Source organism: Trachurus japonicus, chromosome 20 (assembly GCF_045865225.1).
Source record: "Trachurus japonicus isolate A0001 chromosome 20, Traja_1.0".
NCBI classification, from domain to species: domain Eukaryota; kingdom Metazoa; phylum Chordata; class Actinopteri; order Carangiformes; family Carangidae; genus Trachurus; species Trachurus japonicus.
Genome location: NC_140926.1, coordinates 26,545,612 through 26,573,246, shown reverse-complemented (window position 1 = coordinate 26,573,246; position 27,635 = coordinate 26,545,612). Strand labels below are relative to the sequence as shown.

Here is a 27,635-nt window from a genome sequence, read left to right as displayed (position 1 = left end):
AGCCAGTTTTAGCTCTTGACTTTTTCTTCATCATCATCATCATCATCATCATCATCATCATCATCATCATCATCATCATCATCATCATCATCATCATCTCACACACACACACACACACACACACGAGACGAGAGAGCGAGAGAGCGAGAGTCATCCTGTATTTAAGGTGATGAAAGAGTTGTGAGGGTTTACTTCAGACGTTTACTTAGTTTGCACACAGGCAGAGATGGAGGGGGGGGGGGGTCACACCCAGCTGCTATTGTTGTTGTAACTCCAGCAGCAGGAGGAGGATGAGGAGGAGGAAGAGGAGGAGGTTGTTTTCTCTCAGAGGACATCCACATTAAAGAGGAAGTCCGCTCGCTTTTCCTCTGTTTTGGTTCCGCTCCTCTCCTCCATGTGCATTTGTTTTCAACGAAGCCGGTGAAAAATCAATAGATGGAGCGGTGGATAATGTTACATAACAGATGTTACAGCGTGTGTTTGTGTAGTCTTAACCGTCATGAACAAGAGATTACGGGTTACAGAGTGTGTTTGTGTCGTGGTGTGAGAGACGAGAGCTGGGACACCGGGGCGGTGTGTGTGTGATGGAGATCTTATGGTTGAAGCTAATGAAGTGTCTGACAGCAGAAGAAGCAGTGCTGGGATGCTGCTGTGTCATCAGCCAGTCACTCAGTCAATAGACAGAAAGTCAGTCTGAAAACTGACTCACTATTCATCATAGTTGTTTAAACAAACACTTTAATACGTTTTAATCTACTAAGATCTGCAGACTAAACAACAATGAAAAAAGTATGAGATTGGAGGAGAGTGGGGAGGACAGGAGGAGAGGAAAGAAACAGAGAAAGGGATGGGGGAAGAAACGAGACAGGAAAAGGACAAAAGAAAGTAGACAAGGGAAGGAGGGAGGAGGGAGGGATGAGAGGAAGCTGAAATAAAAGTTTTTCAGAGTTAAACTGGTCAAAACTGGAAAAAGTCTGTCTCCTCGGCAACAACAGCTGTTTAAATTACTAACACACATACACACACGGGACGGGAGGGCTGTAGCCAGCGAGGGCTCTGATTGGCTGAATGTCTGGCCTTGTACTTTAGTCTGTATCAGAGTGAGAGAGAAGGGAGGAGTAAAGAAAGCAAAAAGTGGGAGAAAAATTTGCAAGGAAGAGAGAGTGACATTAAAAGGAAGTGATGATATGAAGGAGAGAAAGAGGAGGAGACAGATGGGGGAGGAAAGAGGGGAGAAAGAACAAAGAGATGGACAGGAGAAAAAAGTAGGAAAATGGGAGGAAAATGAAAGGAGTTAAAGAGGAAAAACATAAATAAGAGTAGAGGTAGAAATAGAAAGCATCAGTAGGAAAGAGGAGGAGGAGGGATGAAGGGGGCAGGAAAAGGAAAGGAGGAGTTGCTGAGGACAGAAGAAGGGGTAAAAGGATTGATAAGAGGCAAAAGGCTAAACCAGGAGAAGAGGCTGGGGGGGGGGGGCAGTATTCAGAGAGAGTTAGAGAGAGAGGAAAAGGAGGGATGAGGAGGGAGGAGAGGAGCAGCATCTCCAGGCCTCAGCTGAACTGCATCATCTAATTACATCTGAGTCTGACATGAAGGCTGAATTCTTCACACACAAAGACGACCTTTATTGTGAAAAGAGGGGGAGTCTCTCTCTCCCCCTCATCCTGTCTTCTCTCCATCACCTCTTTATTTCTCTCTGTTGTATTCTTCTCTTTTTCATTTACATGGAACTTCACGATCGCCTACTTCATCCAAACAAATCTTTCTGCTTTTAGCTACAAAGTAAAAAGGGGAAATGTTTTTCACTTGTGTGTGTGGAGTTTAGACTTAGACACACACACACACACACACACACACACACACACACACACACACACACACACACACACACACACACACCACACACACACACACACACACACACACACACACACACACACACACACACACACAACACACACACACACACACACACACACACACACTGCATGATCAGCCAGTTGAGCTGGAGCTGTGGATGTTTTACAGCATCTCTTTACAGGGCGAGAGCAAAGGGCTGCTCCAGATAAGCAGTTAATGTGTTACTGAGGGCTGAGGTGGGGGGGTGGGGGGTGACTTTGACAAAGTCCAACTCTTTAGGCACCAGCGACCTCCGTCCTCCTCCATCCCATTCCCCAGCGCTGACGCTGCCTATCGGTGCTGAAACAACACGGCCGTATCCTTCACTTCCTGTCTGGAGAGGAAGCAGGATGCAGGGGGGGGGGGGCAAGGGACTGAGCATTCTTCAGCCTCTACAGCCCTCCCCTCACTGAGTGTGATGAGTAGACTACCAGTTTGAGAACAACTACAAAAGCCAGTTCAAAGCTTTTACTGTGAAAGGCTCCAACAGGTTGGAGCAGGAAACAGAGAGCTCAGACTTTATCTACTTGTTTTCTGAGGAAGGGAAGAAAGACCATGACTGCAGTGGAAAATAAAACAGTGTCTTAAAGGGACAGTAGTTTTTACCAGAGAGGATGAGGAAGATGACAGGATGAAGAGAAAACCAAGAGAGCAGTCAAAGGAAAGTGACGTGGAAAAGAAGCAGGCAGGATGGAGGGGTTGAAAGTGGGAAGAAAGGAGGAGGAGGTGAAAGATGTCTGACAAGAAAATAGAAACTTTGTAAGAATAAAAAAAAGAAAGAAAAAAAAGGAAAGAGCAAAAGAATGGAGTGGTGAGGATGAAAAACAAGCAGAATGATAGGAGGAAGAGAAGGGAACCAGGAGGAGAAGAGGAGAGAGAAGGATGGTGAAGAAAAACAACAGAGAATCAGAGAGAACAGCAAAACCACCTCCCAGTGTGTGTGTGTGTGTGTGTGTGTGTGTGTGTACTGTAGGGTGTGGTTCTGAGGAGGACCAGGTTTCAGTTGAGTGAAAAGACTCAGAGCCTCTTTGTGTGTCTGCCTCCAGGACAACACACACACACACACACACTTACTGAGGTGCACCTTTGTGTGTTTATTCAAAGGTGTGTGTGTATGTGTGTGTGCGTGCGTGCGTGCGTGCGTGCGTGCGTGTGTGTGTGTGTGTCCCACCGAAGCACTTTCCCAGGGGAGGGTTTATTGAAGTTGAATGGGGTTTGGTGGCCACACCCACTACTACTGCAACATCCCCCAGTGCACACACCTGAGTCCCACCCACCACATACACACCTATACAGTAGACCCTCACCGACAAAACACACACACACACTCACACACCGAGGCCCCATCCCCCCAAAACACACACACACACACACACACACACACATCTCCCGTTTTAAACCACACCAACAGAACCACATGTGACTTTGCTGATTCCCTTTACAGCTGTGTCACTGACTCAACCAGTCAACTAGCTGCATCATTCAGACAATACTTTGACAATTAATTCAATTGTACTACTTCTTTTAAAGGGACATTGTCGAAAACCGATTATTTCATTTAAAAGTCTGTTTTTCATAATTAATCAGTAATCCCCCCATCAACAAACTGAAGTGTTCTTTTCAGCTCTGAATTTGCCGTTCATATCATTCACAGGGTTTCCCACAGCGCTTTCCTGTTAACAAAGAGCTGCCGGCTAAACTAACGTCTTAAAAAAAAAAAAGTAGCGATATTCGCTCCCCCCCACCACCTTAACTAACAACTTTTCTGGGGGAAACACTGATTCATATCTCCATGGAGCGGGTAAGCTCAGTGCTGCTGCCATGTGGTGTCTCCATGTTTTTACGTTCAGTGGCAGCGTGACGGTAGGAAACCACGGAAACTCAGCGGAGACACCGGAGCTGTCGGCTCAGGTGGAGGTGGCGTCTGTGAAAAGTCACCGCGGTAACGCAGTGAGGAGGAATGGAGCGTTACACTGATGCTGCATTCACCTGCAGTCGGGCAGACGGCCGTCGCTAACAAACCAGATGTCATTTTAGTCACAGAAGTCCAGAGAAAGCCGGTAAAACGTGGGTCAGGTAAACAATACCACATCGCCATGACAACATATTGTCACGTGTATTGTTTTGCCTGGTGCTGACGGACCACTTGTTTACATAGAGGCTTGTTTATGCCGTAACGTGCAGCGGCTGTCGTCCGTCTGCCGTCTGCCCAATTTCACGTGAATGCAGCATGAAAAATACGACTGAGTTGCTTGTGATCTACAACCGCAACGCTAGATGGGAGGAATTCCTACACAATGTACCTTTAAGTATTTGATGGTTCCACCATGACAGTAACAGATAAACCAAACACTATCAGTGTTACTATGAGGCTCAGTGTGTGAAGGTTGAGAGTCTCTGTCCTCAGTCCGCAGACAAAACGTCCAAAAACACTGAGATGCATGACAACAAGGTGACATCATGTCTCCATCCTTCAGCCCTCCACATGTCCTCTCTCAGACTATATATAGACATATTTATTTAATCATCATCACTGTGCGTGTCATCGCTAAATAGTGAGGATGATAACACACACACAGCATCAGTTGCAGTCATCAGGTATTCATTAGTTATTATTAGAATAAATGAGTGATCAAAGTAATCATCAGTATTCAGTATAGTATATTAAATTAGCATTGATTATCATCTTCACACAGAGCCGTATCCAAGTAATGATAAATATGATAAAGCTCTCCTACATGTTTTTAAACTGAGTGAAGCTGGAAATAAGGTGTGTGTGTGTGTGTGTGTGTGTGTGTGTGTGTGTGTGTGTGTGTGTGTGTGTGTGTGTGTGGAGGGGTGGGGGTCAGGGACTGGATTCTCCTTTACCATTTAACATCAACACAGAGTCAGAACAGAGTGTTACTGCTGGTCACAAGGTCACAGGAGGAGACCAGGGGACGGGGACAGGGACGGGGACGGGGACAGATGAGAAGGATGCTTCAAGAAAAAAAAAAAGAAAAAAAAAACGTCTGGGGGTGTCACCCCGGCAACGAGGTGTGTCCTGTGTTTGCATAACAAACAATGGTACCTTTTCAGAGGAGGGAGGGGTGGTGCATGTATGTGTGTGTTAAATTGCATGCATGCATTCCTGCCTGTGTGTGTGTGTGTGTGTGTGTGTGTGTGTGTGTGTGTGGTTAGATTACAGCCTTGCTAACAGTCAGATTAACAGGGATTACTCAACCTGGGCCTGTTTGCTCCATTCACATGCTGCTGCTGCTGCTGCTGCTGCTGCTGCTATGACACACAGCTACAACAACACACACTTGGATTTGCTGTAGACTTGATTATTAAGTTTTTTTTAAACTACAACTACATGATGAACTGTTGCAGGGGGTCAAATCAGAATGTGCAGCAGAGGTTGATGATCCCAACACCCAGAGGAGTTCACATGACATCATTCACGTCGGCAGCTCACGTGTTCTCTGTGCAGCTCCAACACTGAAGGCTAACGCTGCTATATGCAGGAGAAAGTCCAGTCTGACACTGTAGCAGTGAGCAGCTGTTCAGTGCAGGGTCGCTCTGCCAGTCAGAGTAGAGGAAACGGACCACACTCTCTCTCTCTCTCCCTCCCACACACACACACACACACACACACACTGTGCTGAAGTTGTGATTGCGGTTAAAACTCAATCTACCTGCGTTGATTTACCCGCCATAAAGTTAACTATTTGCATTCTCTCTCTGCCCTCCCTCCCCTCCCCTCCCCTCCCCCCTCTCTCCAATCCTGCAGCAGAGCAGCAACCAGCTGAAAAAACTGTCAAGTCAGCAAGAAAGGTGAGGGGGAGGGGGGGGCGGAGGGGGGACAGAGGGAGACTGTCACCCTCCCTTCACAGCCTCCATTATGATTATTGTGTGTGTGTGTGTGTGTGTGTGTGTGTGTGTGTGTGTGTGTGTGTGTGTGTGTGTGTGTGTGTGTGTGTGTGTGTGTGTGTGTGTGTGTGTGTCACAATGCAGCTGCAGGAAGGTTCCAAACCAAACCTTTGTCTGATACTTGGACTTTTTATTAATTAAGACTTTTTCATCCCTTCTTTTATGGGTTTTTGGTTTGTTATTTGTATTTTCATCTTTCCACAAACAGAGATGACGATCAATAAAGATAAGTTAATGATGGTTTTTCAGTGACTTATGATGTTTAAAGGGATACGCCAACATTTTTTTTTTCGTGTCTTGCCTCACTCCCGAGTCCATGACAAGCAGATAGACACCATCCTTTCAACTGTGCGTGCAGTAACGAGGGAGATACGCTAATTAGCTTAGCTCAAACGCTGGAAGTGTATAGGTAGTGTTAGCCTGCCTCCACATAAAGTCATCAGAGAAACTCTTCAGCAACTCTAAACGGAAACCGGCGGGCCGATCTTCGTCTCAGAGCTGACAAAACTCTCCGGTAAGGCATCTTGAGCCGCCAAATGCCGCTAACGGGACGAGATCGGTCAAAACGGAGGGTTCAAGCAAAGACGCTTTATTTTGGTTCAAGCTAGCTACATCGAAGGTAGGTTAGCTTCCTATTTCAAAGTAAAAGCACTTCTGTATGTAAAGGGCAACGGGTGTTTTATTTTGTGAAAGTGACCGCCGGCAGTGCGTTGGTCACAACGGCTAGCTTGAGTAGCGCCAAATTGAAAACTGGTTTTGTTTTGATGAAACTTTTTTGCTTGACTTTTGGACTTTGGAACAATTTTTTGACTCTTGTGGCTTGATTTGTGAGGCAGCATTTGATACTGTTAACATAAAGCTGCAGATTATTATAGTATACAGTGTTTCCTCTACATTCATTTAGGAGTAGCGGGCCGCCATTCCTAAATCCTAGCCGCCGCTCCTTCAATTATTTTGTTTTATTTTTTATTGTCGCAAATATACCGCCGCATGTCTTCACAGCAGAGTCCTGCACTGGCTCGGGTACTCGCCAGTACTAAGGTAAACTACCAATAACTATCTTGCTCAGTATCTATTCTTTGCACCTGGATGACGGACCACAGCGTGTTGTAACTCAGGTCTCAATACAGATCAGTGGTCGCTGTTGCCGGTGACGTGTTAAATTAACGGGTTTGATTCTCGTGTCGGACGTCTCAAATGTTAGTGGAAAAGCAAAAAAAAAAAAACTCAGTCTCTCAGTCCGCTGGGCTTATAAATAAACAACATTGATGATTATTATTGTAGCCCACTCCATCGTGGAAACACTGAGTATACATAGTATATTATTACAGGCATCACCTGTTCATCTCAACTGTCCTTGCTGTTGTCTATTTTCCAAACATCATCTTCACCTGTTGACATAAACGGCCACAGGATGAGGAAATCACTCACTTCTGTGCCTCATCAAAATAAAATGCTGTAGAACTTCTGCATTCTTTATTTTGCAGAACAGGAACACAAAGCTAATGTTGCTATTTTTTTTATTTCCTGTGAAACACTTCATTTTGCAGAGTCTGGACTTTAAAATATGAGCCGAGTCAACTGATAAACTAGGTGAGCTGAGTTTTATTTTGGCAGGATGACAGGATGTTGTGTTGTGTGTGCAGCAGCTTGTTCTTCAGCCTCTGAAGGTGTGTCTGTCTGAGCGGCGCTGATGGACGGATGGACAGACGGACGGCAGAGGAATGAAGCAGAAACGTCTCAGAGTGGAGACAGACCTGTTGTTTGGGATGCCAGCAGAGTGGCAGTGTGTGTGTGTGTGTGTGGGTGTGGTGAGAGTGTCTTGCTGATAAGCAGCTTGTGGAGCCAACTACCACAGCATGGGAGTGTGTGTGTGGATATCAGCCATTACACACACACACAGCCACCTTCACCCTGTTTGCAGCAAATAAAGCCGTATTTACTGCCAGTCCAAAGTCCAGCAGCTCGGCTGTGAAAGAATGTCACAACGGATGGAGGGAGGAGGAGGAGGGATGGAGGGAGGAGGAGGGATGGAGGGGGGGGGGGGTATCTTAGAGGAGAGAGAGGAGAGGGGGAGGAGCTGCTGAGATGAAAGGCAGGATGAGGAGGATGCTCACACAGACTTATCTCAGAGCTGCTTTATGATTTTATGTGTTTAGGACCAACCTGCTGCTGGCGACACTTAAGGCACAGTTCAACCTTTCACAACTTTCACTTCTCTTTTTCACAGAGAGATTGGTGAGAAGACCGATGCCTCTCTCACGTCTGGATGTTATCAAACTAGAGACGGCAGCTGCTTCTGATGCTCACACATCTCACAGAGTCGGAATTCAGTCTAGAGCTGCAACAATTAATCGAACAATAATCGATTATTAAATTAATCGTCAACTTTTTTGATAATCGAATAATCTGTTAAGAGTAGTTTTAAGAAAAAAACGTCAAAATTCTCTGATTCCAGCTTCTTAAAGGTGAATATTTCTGGTTTCTTTGTTCCTTTATGACAGTAAACGGAGTCTCTCTTTGGTTGTGTGGACAAAACAAGACATTTGAGGACATCGTTATGGTCAAACGTGGCTACAGTGCAAACCAGGACGGCTCAGAATTAATTAGGCAAAGTTATAAAAAGCATGATCCCATCACTAACGGCATCTGTAAAGCAATTTGTGGCAGCACTTCCCTCAGATAATCATTCAAACTAATACTTCATAATCATGTGACCAAATAAACATCCTGCTCACTTTTTCACTCAGAAAGAGGGGGAGCGGAGGAGCAGCGGAGAGGAGAGGAGAGGAGAGGAGGAGGATGGAGGGGTTAATGGGAAGTGAAGCAGCCTCTCATCAGGAGAGCAGAGGAGGAGATGGAGGAAGTGGAGAAACAATAGCTTCTCTCTGTCCTCGGTGTGCCGTTGGTCCATGTGAAGCCTTTATCATCAGAGACAGGCTTACGTAAGCAGCAGGGATGTTGTTCATCCTCTGCTACCCAGCTTCCAGGGAAGTTTCAAAAACTCCGGAAAAAAAAAAGTGTCATCACGGGTCGATATCTGCGTGGGAAGAGTCATTCAGCATGAGGACAGGGAGGGGCAGAGGGATGCCCCACGCAGGGGGTCAGTTTAAAGGGCAGTTTTAGTTTGCTCCAAATAATCACAGTAACACGACTCAACACAAGGGTCTCTTAAAGACAGAACACACAGAGAAAGAGATTCACCAATATGTTCTTAAGAAAGATCTTAGATCTAAAATGAAGACGTTTATAAGAAAGTTCTTAGGTGCAATTCCTCAATATTTTCTTAAGATTAAGAACAGTAATTTTTTAGGAATTTCTTAATTTTCCTACTTAAGAACTTCTTAAAATATGTCACTGCATTGTATTGTATCATTGCACGTGCCATTTTTAAGGTTGTCTTAAAGGGATAGTTCATTCAAAATTCAAATTGCACTCATTATCTACTCACCCTCATGTGGACTAAGGGCTGGAAGAAGTTTCAGAGTCCTCCGTGGCTTCTCTGAGTTACAGGGGGTCTCGGCGTAGCAGTGCATGTCCATATAACGGTTGCAAATGGATACCAACTGTCTTCGTAACAAAAAGACACACCAAAAAACGCCAAGACCCCCTGTAACTCAGAGAAGCCATGGAGGAAACTTCTCCCAGCCCTTAGTCGACATGAGGGTGAGTAGAGAATGAGTGCAATTTGAATTTTGGGTGAACTATCCCTTTAAGAAAAAAGTAAAGAACAAATTTGAGAACTTTGATTTTAAGAATACCATTTATTCTTATGTTTTTTCTTAAGAAGAAACTTACGAAGAAAGTTGAGAAAATACTTAAGAACCTTTTTGGAGAATATGACTTCTTTTTTTTCTTCGCAAGACTGAAGTAAAAAAAAAAATGACACTGAGATTTTTTTTCTTAGGAAGGTTTTGTGAATCTGGCCCCAGAGCAGTGTGAGTGTTAACTCATCAGGTCAAGGCCAGAGTGGAACACAGCTGCAACTGAAACATAGTGAAAGTTTCTCCTGTCCTGTTCACATGAGCCACAGGAGGATTCACCTCCATCCCAACACTTGTCGGACACACACTCAGCACAGAGGAAGAACAGAGCTTCATCCTCGGCTTTATGAACTCATGTTAGAACAGCAGCCATTACAACGGGGACGTTAGGGAAAGGACAGACAGAATTAGGACTAATAAGTAGATAGTTAGAGGCCGGACATCACAGCTGCTCTTCTGTCTGTCACTCAGAGACAAACCAACTGGATCAATACACATTCATTCAGACCTGCATTGGTTACAGCTGGAACTTCTGACTCTGAATCTCCTTCATGCAAACCAGCTGACAGCAGTGATGTGCAGCTCCCAGCCAAACAGAGGATTGTAATATTTACTCATCTAACTATAGAGTATTCATGGCTATATAAAGACGGTGGTCTGTGTGTGTGTGTGTGTGTGTGTGTGTGTGTGTGTTGTGTGTGTGTGCGCGCCTACCAATATAACTGAGCTGCCTCCAGCCTAAATTTAAACCCAATGATGAGACCACAAGGCAGATCTGATGGGTTCTGTGTGTGTGTGCGTGTGTGTTGATACCAATCCTACAGAAACACTTGGGAGGAGACCCATCAGAAGACACGCAAAACTCTGTGTGCGTGTGCGTGTCCTACTTTAGTGCTATTCATCCCAGGTTTCACATTACACTCTTCCTCCACTCGTCTCTGTCAGGACTTGACCATGCCTATTGATCCCTGCACTGATAACCAGACTAAAGCCTTAGCTGTTCAAAAAAAAAAGTTATTCTCTATAAATCTTATCACTGCCACAGAACTTTTAAGTTTTCAGTTTAAGGATTTAAAAAAGAAAATTAGTATAGTTGCATCTGTTGCTCAATTAATCAATTTATTGCTACAGTTCTCACTCACAAGACAAGAGAGCATAAAAAGTGAACATTAGGTTGATGTTCCAGTTGTTTTCTATGACAGATGGAGACAGGCGAGTTTAGCGCGTCCTTATTGGATGAGGAAGACTCAGGTAAGGAGACAATGAGGACTGTGTCACGAAAAACTAAAAATTTTACTGAATTTCCTCATAAAAGCTCTGAGCGACCAATCAGCTGTCTGATCCACCTGTGACTCACCTCCAAACCTCCAAACACACACACACACACACACACACACACACACACAATGAGCATCTTCCTGACTCAGCGCTGGCTATGGTCAGTTGTATGTTATCCCATTAGCCACAAAACAAAAGCACTACGATTTTTAAATAGTAATAATCAGCCCCAAGTGTCCGTGATTGTTGCTATGGTAACATCGGCCTTGGCCCAAGTTAGCCTGGGGGTTAGGTGTCTAATGTCTGTGACCTGAAGTGAGTCAGTGTGTATTATTGTGATGCACAGTGGGAGTCAGATGGAGACTGGAGCTCCAGGTCTGCAGGTCTCTGTGGAGGGGGGGTGGGGGTTGGGGGGTAGGGGAGGGTAATGAGCCATTTGGTCCAGACAGAGGTGTTATAGTTTGACTCTCCCACCCATCCCCCCACACTTCATCCTCCTCCTCCTTCTCCTCCTCCACACCTCTGTGTCTACATCCACGGTGTGGCCCCACCCAGACCAGACTCAGCCAGCTGCATCTCCACCCTCATGAGGACTACGAGGCGGGAACTGGTTTTTAAACCACTGAAGAAAGTCTCTTACTGCACTTCAGCAACTTCCTGTTTCTCTGCTTTGGTCACATGAGCAAGTTTCAGTGAATATCCACTGATTCATCTCCTCAACCACTGCTCGGCCAGCAGCTTTTTAAAACCACTATCTGAGAACCCTAGACTCCTTCAAGTGTCACCAAACATCTGGAAATGTTCCGTTTGTCACACAAGTAATAATTTTATTTCATTCATTGCATTCACTTCAAAGCACTGAAAATGACATCTGACAAGTCACATCCTGATGCTGCAAAACCTTCTACTGATCAGCGCTGCACAACCCATCTACATCACAACACGGTCCGCTGCAGCATCCAAGTCAAAGTCAGATGTGTCGTAACACTGTTGTGCATTGTTAGCATAAAGTGTTGACAATGCAAAAAAGGACCAGTACAACTAAAAAACTGAACAATCTAGATAAACTGCAATCTGGTAGTTTTTTTTGCATTTAGCACAGGCCTAATAAAAGTCCCATCCTGTTGGTTAAGAGGTCAGGTTGAATGTAGAAAAGTATCTATCATCTAAACATCAGCTTTTATCATGTCAGCTGTGGACAGAGGACACCTGCAGAAGGACGCCCCATGTGTGAGGATCACAACTCATGTTCCAGAAGTCAACTTTCACCCCAAACCCCCTGGCTCCCTCCACCTCCTCCACACCTTTCTGAGCTGTGTATTAACCCTCCTCCTGTCAGTTGGGGGATGGAACATAATCTTATCTAAAACAGGCGGCTCTATTAATAGAGGCCGGGCACACAGAGAGGCAGAGAGCTCGTCATGTTAACCTTCTGTGGGGCTGATGGCTGTCGCTGTGTGTTTAGGTGTTGCCTGATGCACAGACACACCGACACATATCTGCTGTGTTGAGCTCTGTGATCTGTCGCTGCTGCCTGATCTGATTGGCTCTGATTGGCTCTGCTGTGCTCATCACAGAGCAGCAGCCAACCCTCAGCCGGCGCTCAGGTCACATGATGCAGGAGTCAGGGATGTCACCATTACTTGTTTTCATAATTAATCGCGGTATTAAACGCCACAATAAATTAATCGTAAAGATTCCTAAATACTGTTACTTTCCCAGAAAGATGATGTTGGAACCTTATCGGCAGATATGTGCAAAAAGAAAGGTAAATGCTCAGACACTGGTCCATTAACCAACGTAACACTGAATTGGTAGCAATTTAAATGTTAGCATGCCATTTTAATTTTAAAAAAAAGCAAAACAAAACAAAAAACGATTAAAATAAAGACAAACATTTAGTATAGATGACAATTTATGACCTGAATATTTCAAACATTTCCATTGGGGATTAAGAATTGGTCATATATTAAGAGACTTGAAATATTTTGTGTAAACAATGAGTAATGTAATTATATTTTGACTAATTTGGTTTTACACATTCCTAGTGTTGTGAATTTAAAGCAAAAGTAAGCGATCCGGTGGTTTTGGCTAACTTCCTGTCAGCCGATGGAGTTAGCAGCCCCCGCCCTCGTCCCTACGTCACCACATTAACGCGCATTCCTTGGCTGCACACACAGAGAGGACCGCCCCTTTATGCCGTTCTCTCTCCTCATTGGATAAAGGTTGTAGGATACAAGGAAAGTTTTCTCCTCGGCTTACAGCAGAGCAGAGTGACTGACAGACCCGTGTTTCAGACCAAACACTCTATAGAAGTGATTGCTGTCGGAAGATAGAACTATTTAAGACTTAGGGTGTATTCACACCTGCAGTGTTAGTGCGCACTAAATCTGGTGCGCACTAAATCTGGTCCAGTTTGGGTCAGTGTGAAAGCACATCGCACTCTAATGCACCAAAACTAGTGCGGCCTGAGGAGGTGGTCTCGGTTCGGCTCCAGCCGAACTCTGGTGCGCACTAGTTTAGGTGTGAAAGCAACCGCACTCTGGTGCGAGCCAACTGCCAGGCGAACTCAACAAGTAGTCGTTGACAACGGGTTAACACAGCGGGGAGACCGCCCGGTGCTCCGGTCCTACGCAGCTCTGTCCCCACAAACGAAGCAGCAGCAGCGGGGCAGCCGGTCGCTGCGTGTCCGCTGAGTCGCTCAGACACTGGACAGGGCGGCTCCGTCCCTTGTGTCCGCGGAGCAGCTGATTACCGAGCTGCAGAGGTCCGCCGTGTTTAACGTTTAACTGGGAACTAACGGGACCGAGCTGGGTGAACGCAACTGGAAACCAGCCGGAAGTACCAAACAGAGTTATACATGCAAACAATATAGAAATAAATGACAGAGCTACTAACAACCGGCTCTACTTGAGTCTCCATCATGAAAGTTTTATCAATCAGCGCTTCCAGATTTCAACCGGTAGTCATGGAGACGTGACGTTCTCCAAGTTTGGTCCCGAGTGACAAAAAGCAGGTGTGAAAGCAACCGCACTAACTGAAAAATGAAACAATGTATCATTTTAACATTTGGTGCGCACCAGGGTGCACACTAAACAGGTGTGAATACACCATTATATTAACACAAACATTCCGCTTACTTCTGCTTTAATTAGTGCATAATAACCGTGATAAATACAACACCGTGATTATTTCTCTGACAATAATCGTACCAAGAAAATGTATAATGGTGACGTCCCTATGCAGGACTCACCACAAACGCTTGAAAATGCTTTTTTCCTACTTCACCCACTGATGAATGATATGATATTCTCTTCAGTTCATCCTCCACATACAGCTGATGATTAGGAGCAGAAGCAGACAGACGGCTTCACACAGCCGTGATGCTACCACACACTGACTGACACACCTCTTCTTCTGATCACACACACACACAGAGCTCGTCATCTGACACAAACTGTGGAAATCAACAGCTGAGAGTGTGTGTGTGTGTGTGTGTGTGTGTGTGTGTGTGTGTGTGTGTGTGTGATAAAGGAGGTTAATGTGTCGCAGAGGGCGTATGAGATCTTTTAATTAGCTGCTTCACTTGCGTCCCTGTGGACACAACTGTCCCACTGAGACTCCCCATTAACTCACACTCCTACTCATTCATTCATATTGTTTGCACACACACACACACACACACACAGGACTACCCTGTAATTATCACCATGTTGCCGTTTAATACAAAAAGAGCAAAATACCTCTTCCATATGAAATCCTTTTATAAAAAAAAAAAAGTTTTATTCACTTCATGTGTTTACTTTTACTTCTCCTCCTCAGGGTCATTATTAACCCGATTAATTGAAATTAATTAATACAATTATTTTTCTGTCATTTTGGTTTTATTTTGTAGAAAAACTACCAGCAATGACACTGAAGTATTTCGTCACAGTTATATGAAAATGAAGGTAATTCATATTTAGTTTGTTTGTCTTTCACATTTCATTTCATCTGCTTATATTTTAAAATGTTTAATATTGTCTATTTTAATGCTTAGTTTTTAATGTTCAATGTTTCATGTTGTTTCTTATCTCCTGTGTTGCTTTCCCTTATTGTTCCTTGTACAGTGTCTTTGAGTTCCTTGAAAAGCGCTTTAAAATAAAGTGTATTATTATTATAATATTAAAGTATGTCAAATATTAATTTGTGTTCAAATAGAACAACAAAACTTCTAATCAGTCCTGCCTTTGCTTTAATATTTGACTTTTTTGTTTTGTTTTCAAAATAAAATATAGATACCTTTAACATATGTTTGTTAATTCTAAAAAAAAAAAGAAGTGTAATAAATCAAACTGTCAAGTCAGTATGAATCCATCATGACTGAGAGTCTGGGACTGTTGGTTGGTTTTCACTTTGATCAGCTGCATAGAAGCAAAAACAACCATCGGTCCTTCATGCTGCATCATGCCTTTACATGACTGGAACAGCAGGGTGTGTGTGTGTGTGTGTGTGTGTGTGTGTGTGTGTGTGTGTGTGTGTGTGTGTGTGTGTGTGTGTGTGTGTGCGCATGCGTATTCATTTCCCACAAGAAACACTCACAATGGAGGATGCCGCGTTGCATAAGACACTCTTTGTGTGTGCGTGTGTGTGTGTGAGTGGGACACATCATTGACTACATCATCGGCTGTCAGCATTTTAAAATGTCCGCCACCACAGAAGAAGAAAAGAAGAGCTCTGACAGCTGTTGATCTGAGTCAGAAATAAAGTTGATATGAAATGTTATTTTCTGTGAACATAATAAATAGATGATGAACGCCTGCTACCCACAGACTCCATTAATACAGGACCTGCAGCATTAGCTAAGGCAATAACTGTTTCCATAATCAAATGATGCTTATGATTGTAGTTGAACATTTTATTACAGCTGCTCAAACATTAGAGGATTTCAGATTTCTCTTCTGCATCACATTTAACTGACTGTATGTGGTGGGTTCTAACTGATGGTTAAAGTAAATCCATTTCTGCTGCTTCACTGCAAACACTTTGATTAATCAACTGACTGATTGTAACAGAGTACAAGATGATATCACTGTTTGTGTCAAATTATTCAATATAACAAAGGGAATGGAAGAGGAGTTTGTCAAGTCTAAGTACATGAACCACAACTTTAAATATCTGACAATCATCAAAACAGGTGGCAACTCATTTTCTTTTAAACTGACAGATTGATTCATCGACCACACGTAGTCCAGTCAGCCAATAGAAGCTGAAGAGAGTTAGGCGACAGGTCTGTGTGGTGGTTTTCTGATTAAAAGGGGGAAAGTAGGATCACACACACACACACACACACACACTCCTCATCCACTTTGATGTTTTGATTAACACCCCTCCCTCCATCTGCACACACACACACACACAGCCTTCACGAAGAGTGGAAGGACGACTCAAAGTTTCCCCCTCAGCCAGAAGACAGAGAGAGAGAGAGAGAGAGAGAGAGAGAGAGAGAGAGAGAGAGAGAGAGAGAGAGAGAGAGAGATCTGCGCCTGTCACCGAGGGCCCAGCTCGGCCTCAGTGTTGAATTTCGTAATGGAATGCTAACTGCTCATCCGGATCTCTCCTCCTCCTGCTCCCGACTGAAGAGGAGGAGGAGGAGGAGGAGGAGAGGAGGACCAAAGACAGCAGGAATATCTGCTTTATCTGCCAATCACCAAAAATCGTTACATTTTATCAAATCTACAAAAATAGTAGGATGAATGTGCCTTCTACTCTCCACCAAGGCCTTCACATGCAACCACAGATGAATAGGAATGTTATGGAGCACGTTAGAGTCTGCTGTAGCCTACAAGTCAAAAGCACCAGAGAGACTGATGAAGCCACTGCACTGTGATAACTACGAACACACTAAACATCCATAGCTATGATATACCGCAAATAGTTTAGGGGATGAAGTCAAATCAGATCACAAAAATATATAAATGAACAATAAATGTGCTGTAAGACTGTCCCTTTATCTCTGACAAAAAAAAACTGCATACATTTTAATTATATAGGAATTCTACATTAAATAAAGTAAAATTAATAAATAAATAAAGTCCAAATAAATCACATATGTGCAAGCTCATGCATTTAAAATGATGTTACACAAATAGATAATGGTGATGTTTCTAAATGGAACGGCTGTTAAGATAGTAATCATACTCATCTAGACTGTTTTTTAGACTTTTAGGGTGTATTCACACCTGCAGTGTTAGTGCGCACTAAATCTGGTCCAGTTTGGGTCAGTGTGAAAGCACATCGCACTCTAATGCACCAAAACTAGTGCGGCCTGAGGAGGTGGTCTCGGTTCGGTTCCAGCCGAACTCTGGTGCGCACTAGTTTAGGTGTGAAAGCAACCGCACTCTGGTGCGAGCCAACTGTCAGGTGAACTCAACAAGTTTGAGCTAAAAGGGCTCCCGTAGTCACTGACAACGGGTTAATGCAGCGGGGAGACCGCCCGGTGCTCCGGTCCTACGCAGCTCTGTCCCCACAAACGAAGCAGCAGCAGCGGGGCAGCCGGTCGCTGCGTGTCCGCTGAGTCGCTCAGACACTGGACAGGGCGGCTCCGTCCCTTGTGTCCGCGGAGCAGCTGATTACGCGTCCGGTGGACACAGCCCCTTACCGAGCTGCAGCAGCAGAGGTCCGCCGTGTTTAACGTTTAACTGGGACCGAGCTGGGTGAACGCAACCGGAAACCAGCCGGAAGTACCAAACAGAGTTATACATGCAAACAATATAGAAATAAATGACAGAGCTACTAACAACCGGCCCTACTTGAGTCTCCATCATGAAAGTTTTATCAATCAGCGCGTCCAGATTCCAACCGGTAGTCATGGAGACGTGACGTTCTCCAAGTTTGGTCCCGAGTGACAAAAGGCAGGTGTGAACGCAACCGCACTAACTGAAAAATGAAACAATGTATCATTTTAACGGGGTGTTCCCACCAAACGCGATGACGCTTCATCGCGCGTCGAGATTACATGTAAAGTCAATGCAAACACGCGATTAGTCGCGTCATCGCGCCGGGCGATGCGATGGACGCGATAGCGCGACGCGATGGACGCGTTGGCCGCGAAAAATCGCCTCCATCGCGTCGCCCGGCGCGATGACGCTTCATCGCTCGAGTTCAAATAATTGAACTTTTGCGGCGAATTCGCGTGAAGACGCGCCGCGACAGCCTATCAGGTTTGAGATCGTCACCAACGTGCTGACTTCCCTTGGCAGTTTAGTCAGAGCGAGTCTATTGACAATATTAGAAGTTTTCTGGTTTAGTTTAGTTTATTATTCAGATCCCCATTAGCTGCTGCAAAGCCACAGCTCTTCACTGTTGCTTTTCCGGTGCTGTTACAAACGTTTCTGATTTGGAGATTCGGACCTGAAAGCCCGTTATCACTGCTGTTTTCAACCAGCGGGCGCTGCGAGCCGGCCGCCCCGTCCCAAAGCACTCAACAGGCGGTCAGTCACACAGTAGTTCACGGAGCCGTCTCCTCCTCCTCCTCCTGCAGCCAGAGACTCACACCGCTGTTCCTCTCCCATCTACAGGGACAGGAACAGTGCAGCGACGGTGGTTATCTCAGCCAGAGAATGAAATAGTGGGAGAAATGTTGTTGTTTGGGCGGGCTCGTCGCGCGACGCGATGCCGCGACGAGGCGTTTTTTGCATATTGAACCAGCGTCAAAACTGGAGCGTCTAGCGCGACGCGATTTGGTGGGAACACCCCGTAACATTTGGTGCACCAGGGTGCGCACTAAACAGGTGTGAATACACCCTTAATCTCTAAATATGGATTCTGTTGGGGTTAAAGTTATCATTATTGATCACAACAAACACAATGGAATCCCCCCTTTTAATATCATAACAATGACTGTAAATTCTGTCTGCTCTGAACTCACATTTGACTGTCAAAAAGGTGTTTAAAAGTTATTACATATGGATTATAAGACACAGTAAAGTTGTACAAAGTCACTGTGAATTTACTGCTCATTACATCACAAAGTAAAAACTGCTATAAAAGATGCTAAACGTCTATCAATTCATATACCATGAGCGCACTTTCCATTCCCACATGCATCCTGAAGGAGTTCAAGATGTAACAAAGTTGGATAAAGTTACTACAGAGTAGACCGACTGTCAGCTACAAGCCCGACATGTTCATCAACTGGAACTTGTAAGTCGGGTCGGAGTTCCACAGCAGGGAGGTGGAGAGACATGGGCGAGCACGGGGAGGGGGAGAGGGGGGGAGAAAATCCCTAGCAACCATTATCTCAGCAGTTCAGCCCTGAGACAGAGTGGAGAAGCCCACCAGCTCATCTCTGTTCCCGAAGAGTCAAACAGCCACACTCAGCCTGTCCATCAATCATTGACCCGGATCACTGATAACAAAGTCTCTTTGACACAGTAAAAGCACATAATTAGATTTAACCGCCGCGGCCAGCATCCTCCACCGTGTACCAACACGGAAAGAGCCACGACGAGGCTAACGGCTACGCTAGCCGCTAAAAAAGTTGATAAAGTCGACGGTGTGGGCTCAGAGTGGGGCTCAAGTGTCAAAATTAACCGTGAGTTAACGTTTAAAATGGAAGCAGTGGATGATGTCGAAAGACAGAAAAGAGAGAGCAAGGAGAGGAGGGGGAGGAGGAGGAGGAGGAGGAGGAGGTGGATGCAACAGGCGTCACGTCGATGCTGCTGCTGCTGCTGCTGCGCGTAACCGGAGACGGTGGAAAAGTCTCCGAAACGAGGCGAAAAGTCGCCGAACAGCAGCAGAAACACAAAGACGTCGAGCAGCTCTGCGCTGAAAGCTGCCTCGTTGTAGCGCTGCTTCACTTTACAAATGAACACTAGTCTATTTCGCGTTAAATTTGTCTGGGCAAGGTCACGGCAGTGGTGTCAAGCCCGCCGCCGTAGGACAGAAAGCGACAGGAAACGCAGCGATTTCCCCTTCAAAATAAAAGTCACATTAGGCTCATCTACACGAGTAGCCTATATACCTAGTCTAATATATGGAAAGACAATCTCACTTCAGGATGAGTTTTGTTTACTGATGCTCTGACGTTTACAACAAGGCTCATTCGACTAGTGACCATTATTGTTGTGTTTTAATCAGTTGAGGCAGGTTTAACAGCAGAATCAGCTAATACTCCATGTTTCCAGCTGCTTAACTGCCATTTGTTGCTTAGCAAACACAATGTTTAGTGGACATGTTGGGATAAAACAAGCAACCTGACTAAATTCCCAGACAGCTGAATGACATCTTCAGATGCTTTGTATCCAGTAACGTTTAGTTTACTCTGATGTGGAAAAGGAAGCTGATAGCCTATATTAAAACTAGAACTTTGACTTGACTGTATGAGAGATCACAGTTAGACAAACTAGGCTACTACATAAGAAAAGTAAGACCATTTACAACAAGTGGTGTAAAATAACATGTAATGCTCACAAAACTCTCTCCGACGGTTGTATATTTTCTACATCTGCAAAGAGAATCTGAGCCCATCAACCAAGTAATTACTCAAGCGCACACACTTCACGTTTCACCTCGCTAACGTGTTCATCAACAGGTGGTTTTTCTCTGAACGGACCGACAGGAAGCGGTGCTGGTGTTTGCCGTTGGCTTGACGGCGGTGTCTGGTAGCTTTACACATGGCCACTAACAGCGAGGCTCCGACCAAAGTGCACCCGAGATATGGATGCTCGACTCCGGCGGGTAGCAGACTTTGAACCCCCTCCTGCCACCCTCCCCGCGGGGTAAAACCACCCAACAACAGCCCATAATGTGCAAACGAGAAGTAAAGTTGCACCAAAAGTCGACAAAACAAGTTGTTTGTTAAAATAAGCCAAAGTACGTGAATGAGGAAGAGACTGGGGTTGAATTCCACCGCTTGGATGCGCATCAAACTAGGAAGCAACACGGAGAGGAGAGAAAAAAACTTCTTATCCCTCCCCAACCGAGTCCACATCTCACCTTAAACTTTACTTTCACAGCCACAACAAGTCCAAACTCTCTCCCCAGAAACGACCCACAACTCGGACAGCGATAAAAGCGAGAGAACAGAGCTAGAAAAGCACCAAAATACAACGATGGAGAGGGTAAAAAAAGCAGACTTACGCTTGACTTTGTTGGGGTTGGGCTGCTTGCGCCGAGACATCGTGGCGAGGATGATGATGATGGTGGTGGTGGTGTTGGTGGGGGCGAAGATGATGATGATGATGATAAACGGCGGTGATGGATGATAAAGGGGGATGAAGAAAAAAAAGAAGGGAGAGAGAGGCTGCAAACTCGCTCCGGAGAGGAGAGGAATCAAAATGGCGTTTCCGAAGGGATGTGCAAACTTGGACAAACTTTACTCCGGCTTCTCCTCCTCCTCCTCCTCCTCCTCCCCTCCCCTCCCTTCCCTTCCCTCCTCCACAACCTCCTCCTGTACTGCTTCTCTTCCTCCCTCTCTCTCCTCTCCCCGAGGAAAGAGAAAAAAAAACTCCAGGAAAGAAGAGAGGAGAGTGTTTGCTTCTCAGTTGTTTTTCTTTTAATTCTTCTTAGGACTCCCAGCTATCTCTTTCTCCCCCCTCTCTCTTTCTCTCTCGGCGTGTCTCGATGTCTCTCCCTCTAAACCTGATAAGTAAAGCTCATCACGTGTTGTCTCGGTCTCCAGGGGGACGTGGCCACCAAGCATCTCTCGCGCACACCGAAAGAGACGTTACCGCGTTACTTTCCCTGGTAACGACCTGTTAACACATCAGCAGCCGTGATGGAGGAAGAAATAATCCCTTTAGTCGATCCCGTTAAAGGCCAGAGAGATTACATTTTCACAACAGCTCCATTATTTACGCTAGCATCATTCTCATTTGTTTTCTACCGTTGTCGCGCAACAACTGCGCATCAACTATCAAACTGTGTGCTCCTGCACGACTTTAAATCAACTTCCAACCCACAAATTATCACCTCAAAGTGTATTTAAACACAACTAAAACGGTACTCCATCACTGTTAACTCGCTAAAAGTAGGCTTGAAAATTGGTTTTAGTTTCTCTTTGTTTATTTCTTAGATACAACGCGGTACCGACGTTAGTTTCATTAGTTGCACTTTGTTTTTAAAAGTAACAAAAGAAACCATCCGCGCTGTGGGCTTCCCCACTCCCTCAGTCAGTCACACTGCAGCCTACAGTCAGCTGCCGCACCTATCGCGAGGACCGATGAGAAGAAGGCGCGGGGGAAGTTGCACATATCGCGGGCTTTGGAGAGAAGAGGGATGCCCACCGCCAGCCTCTGAGGAGACGGTGTGGACTGCTGCTCGTCCTGTAGGGAGGTGTTGCTGAAGTATCCAACTCACACAGAGTGTTACATGATGTTAGCATCCACAGCTAGGCTAGGCTACCTCTGTGTGGATTCAGGCAATCTGTATGCAATAAAGTACCCATTCCTTTATTAGAATTGTTCAATTCAAGAGCTATTTATAGCCTAAGGTTACAAGTCTTAACATTATTATTAAAAACAAGTAAAGCAACACAAAAGCACAATAATTTGAAAGTAAAAAAAAGTCTATCTTAAAAGTTCAAAAGTAAAATGTAAAATGGCAGTGTAGCCTACAGGAAAAGTCAAAAGTAAAGTAAATCTACCTTTAGATTAAAGTAATTCCACCTTCTGATCTGAGCTGAGACCTTAAACCATTAAGTAAAGCAAGAGATGCTTCAAAGCTTCCTCTGAATAACTTACACTTCTACCTGAGCTGCAACTTTCCACAGCCGTGCAGCAGTGATGAGGATGTGGTGTGTGTGTGTGTGTGTGTGTGTGTGTGTGTGTGTGTGTTTATGACATAAATGCCGACAGCAGCAGTTCTTTGCCCGTGCTCTCGGCTCTCTCGGCTCAGACTGAACTCCAGCCACTGAAGCTGAAAACTAAATTTAAACCCTCTCTGACTTTCATTGTTAAATTTAGTGTGAGCGTCCGACTCCTCGCTCGCTGCATGTCGAGTTCCTCTCCCACATTCCTGTCGGCCCTCCATCTCCAGATACAGACCCCTCCCCCTCCTCCTCCTCCTCCTCCTCCTCCTCCTCCTCCCATCATCCCCTGCTGGAGAGAGGAGCACACAGGCATCTCTCCTCCCATCACACCCCTCCTCCTCCCCAGCAGGCGGCTGCAGCAGAGCAGGAAGAGCCTCTGTCTGTCCCGGGCTGGTTCAGCCTGTTGCTGATGAAGGAAGGAGGAGGAGGAGGGAGGAAGAGAAGGAGGAGGGGGCCTGATGGGAGGATTTGGGTGTTACCAGCAGCTTGGTCTGTGGGTAAATAACTCAAAAAAAGTAGTTCACTTTTATTTAGGAGCCTCTTTATGTCCTGGAAGCTGTTTCAGCATTTTGTAAAGCACACATTCTCAACAGCACAGTTTAAAGTTACTTTACCAGGGACTACAGATGAAATTTAGCTGATAGCTAATTCTGGTACGGCTGAGAGCCATGCACTGTCCTGTTAAATAAACGATTAAATAAATAAAATAAAAATACTATTTCTGCTACTGCACTACAGTAGCCTATCTGACTGCTAGTTATCGGTTACTTCACCCATTAGTGCAGACCTGTGCATTAATAATCGGTCCAGCGGTGTACAGTGAAGCACAGTGAAGGTATAATAATAATTCTGGGTTACTGTGATGGACATTTCTCAATGTTTCCCCCTAAAACCGTAGAGTCAAAGCAAAAAGTGAAGTAATTACAGCTTAAAATCTTGAAAAGTAAAGTAAAAAGAGAAAAAAAAAGTAAATTAGAACCAATTTAAACTGAAGCAAAATGCTAAGTAAGTCAATTTTGTTCCACAAGTGGTAAAAGTTTTTGTTTCATCTGACCTGTAACTGGTGCAACTGCACCGGGTTTAAAGCTGCTGGTGAGATGGGAAGGCTCCGATAGACACAAAGCTGTGTGTACTGTTGACAGATGACATAAAGAAAGGAACTCAGTGGAAACATCCACAGGCTGCAGCAGGAACACACACAAACGCTGGTCTCACTGTAGTTATGAGGATACTCATTGCATTCCCATAGCTTGACTTTTCCAAACCTTAACCATCACAACTAAACTCTGAACCTGTTCCTAACCCAGTTGTAACTGTCATACAGCACTTTGAATGTTACATTGTCATATCTTGAAATTACAGCAAAATATTTCCATTATACAGAGTCAGGTGTTTCCCTCAGGAGCCAGTGGAGCTGAGATTCCTTATAGGTGGACAAAAACAAGACAATGCAAAGTGAATATTAGACTATTTGAAACACCTGCACCTGCTTATTCATGTATTTATCCTATCAGCCAATCATGTGGCAGCTAAAACCCTGTAGATATACATCAGGAGGTTCCATTCATTTCCACATCAAACATAGAATTAAAAAAAAAGTGATCTCAGTGAGTTTGAGATTGACATGATTGTTGGTGTCAGACAGGTTGGTTTGATTATGTCCATGTTGATGAGAGGTCAGAGGAGAATGAACAGACTAGTTGGAGCTGATAGAAGGACTATGGTCACCGAGATAACCACTCTTTACAATCATGCTGAGCAGAAAAGCGCCCTTAAAGCCGATGGACTACAACAGTGGAGAGCACCAACAACAAAAACCTCTGGCTTTACAGACTCTCCAACAGTGGACAGAAACCTGGTCTGATGGATCTGGATTTGTGCTGAGATCAACCTGCCTTGTATTTACAATCTAGGCTGGTGGTGGTGGTGTGTTAGTGGAATGTTTTCTTCTTTATACCAATCAATCTGTGTGTCACAGTCACAGACTTATAGTGTTCATCCCTTCATGGCCAAAGTTCACCATCTTCTTATGTCTACTTTCAGCAGGTTAATGCTCACAAAGCAGAAGTCATCTCAAACTGGTTTTTGATTTCAAGGTGACCATGAATTCTCTAAATTTCAACGGCCTCCACAGTCACCACTAGATCCCACAGAACACAGCTGTGATGGTGGATTCATGTCACAGAGAACTCAGCAACTATCCGGTGTGGTGTTCTTAATGAAGAACTCACTGAGTGCTGCTCTGCACACGTCCTCACAAAGATGGCTCTGAACTGACATGCATCCACACACACACACACACACACACACACTGAACTAGAAAAGCAGCTAACAGCATTACATCACTAATCCAATCACTGCTGTTCACCTAAACTGGCCACTTTTCAATTCAAATGAATGTATTGAGATACAATGGGCCCACCCGCAACACACCAACATTAACATGACCTCGTCACCGCTACTTCACACTACTCATGTGTCTCTGTTTCTATTTCTCAGTTAATAAACTCAAATAAATATCAATGCAGGAAGTCAGAAACCTTATTATTTTTAGTCTGTAATTGAGTTTATCACACTAAGGTTTTGTATCTGGTGTTGACAGTGACATCATCCACTGCTTGCTGAAGTGGAAGGATGGACCCTGAGGTGGTGCTCTGAATGTTCCTCTTGTGCCACCATGAGGTTTTCAAACTCTGTTTTAAAAACAGCATTTTAGCTCCTCTGTCCATACTAACACCTGAAAACACATGAGCACATTGGGGATGCGGATGTGCATGCAGGTGTAATCAGGAAGTAGATTGTCCGGGTTGCAGTTGGCTAATTAGTTGTAGAAATGATTGTAAAGGAGGAACACCAGTGGTGAAAGGTAAAACAGCTGCTGGCAATAACAACAAGGTCAGTAACAACTTCATCAGCCTTCTTCACACTGCTAGTCAGCTTGTCACGTGACAAGAGCATGACCAATCAGAGAACAATACATCATCATCATCAACTGCCACCCAATCGTCCTCAACCTTGTTTCTAAAAGTCCTCATTTCTGTCTGTTTGAAACTGAGCCAGTAGCATCCGCAAAACCAGTGGAGGCAGACCCCTCCCCCACCCTGACTCCAGTTCTGTTGGAGATCTCTTCCTGTTAAAGAGAGTTTTACTCTCCAAGTGCTGCTCATTGTAGCAACTGTTTGCTCTTTATTTCTAGAGGGTCTTGATCTTACCCTGTGTAGTGCTTCATCAAATGTCTGATGGCAGTGTGGAACTCTGTATCAAACTAGACCAGGGTATTTCTGTTTCTGAACAAAACCAGAGAACAGGTTGATAATGCTGCAGTACAGCTGGGCTACATGTGGAGACTGTTCTGCAGGACCAGATATTCTGATGGATAACAAACACATCTGAACATTTTACTGATGCAAACTCAAAAACATCCATGTGCTGTGCATTAAAACTATATCAACTGAAATATGAAGCTTGTTTTTCTTGTTTTATTAACAAAAAGACAAACAGTTGTTATTCTGATCTAATAAAAAGTTTGTTTGTTTTTTGTGCGAAATCCAAGTTGATGATGAAACAGTTGGAGATAACTCATTCCCTGTCATGAGATTAGTTTGCTCCTGGTATCTGCTGATAGCTGATAGTTGCTGAAATCTGCAAAGAGGCACAAAACTACATCTCCATCTGCAGCTTCTGGAGTCTGCTCAAGTTTTTCAGTTAAGTTTGTGTTTGACTGAATCTCAAACCAGTGTGTTTGTAACAGTGTTTTGGGGTTTGTGATGCATCGGGGGATAAAAAGGAAAAACGCTCACCTCTCCTCCTGCATCCTGGCCTGAAAACCAGAGACGCAGAAGAGAGAGTGTGATGTTATTTATTGGACTGTAACCATGGAGCTGTTGCCCAGGAACGAACCATCGCCAACAAAAGGGTGGATTCATCCATTCATCCAGCGGAGAGCAGGAGGAGGAGGAGGAGGAGGAGGAGGAGAGGCATCCCCAAACTCAGCCGACTAGTCTCCACCAGAGAGGAGAATCTGAGCCGGCGGGTTTCCCAACACCAAGCAAGCTGACACAGTTGTTGTTGATGAAACTTTACACACTCCTCCTCCTCCTCCTCCTCCTCCTCCTCCTCTTTCTTCATTGGAGCGTTGTCTGGACAGGCAGGCAGGCAGTCACATGAAGCCAACACCTGTCGGCAGTGTGGGGGATGACAAGCACATGCTGCTCTGTCTCACACTGTTTCCAGCTTCAAAAACACATGTGCACGTTCGTCTTCTCTGCCTGTTCACTTCACTGCTGCCCGTCTGTTCTTTGTTCAGCGGCAGAGAAAGTGTTTAAAAGCTAAAGAAGACGCAGCCATGTGCTCTGAAGTTGGAGCTGCAGCAGCAACGGAGGAGGAGGAGGAGGAGGAGGGAGAATGGTGGCATGGGGGAGAAGAGAGGGAGGGGGGGACGGGGGGGAGAAAAACCGGTTTCCAATAGTGACGGATGATTTGTAGGTAACAGTTGTTTGCCTTGCAGCCTGGGGCCTGCCCTGCTCAACTGGAGTGAGTGTGGAACATGCAGCCTGGTGTGACTGTGGCTCACACCGAGGAGCTGGATCAGGGTTAAACCTGTTCTCCACCCTAAGTGTGAAAATTAAACCACGGCAAGCTGAAAAGTAAGACTTTTAATTCAGTACAGTATGGATATTTTCTGTCTCATGCATGTGGAAAAAGCATGCAACTCTGACAGAGAGATCCAGTAACTGAATTAATTACAAGCAAGCACAAATATAACAGTGGAAGAACACTTGTCCAACAGAAGTTCATAGTTACCAAAATAAGAGTTCAGTCAGATCATTAATCTTGATGCTTCTGTACTAACCAGGTCTGCTTTTAACTACTAGTATGGTTATTTAAAACAGTGGTTCTCAAAGTGGGGTTCGGGGACCTCCAGTGGTCCTTCAAGGGGTTGCTTTGGATCCAAGCAAAAATGCTAATACTATATCCATAATGTTTACAAC

The 27,635-nt window shown here is 44.8% G+C and overlaps 1 protein-coding gene across 1 annotated transcript in view; it reads right to left on the bottom strand.

Annotated features, from left to right (window-relative positions):
* rreb1a (ras responsive element binding protein 1a) overlaps window positions 1–21,254 on the bottom strand; it is a 76,335-nt gene extending 55,081 nt beyond the window's left edge. The window contains exon 1 of the mRNA XM_085763070.1: window positions 20,976–21,254. Coding sequence (XP_085619196.1) covers window positions 20,976–21,015 — 40 coding nt within the window. The 5' untranslated portion in view covers window positions 21,016–21,254. The remainder of the gene's footprint in view (window positions 1–20,975) is intronic.
* Window positions 21,255–27,635: the final 6,381 nt, after the last annotated feature.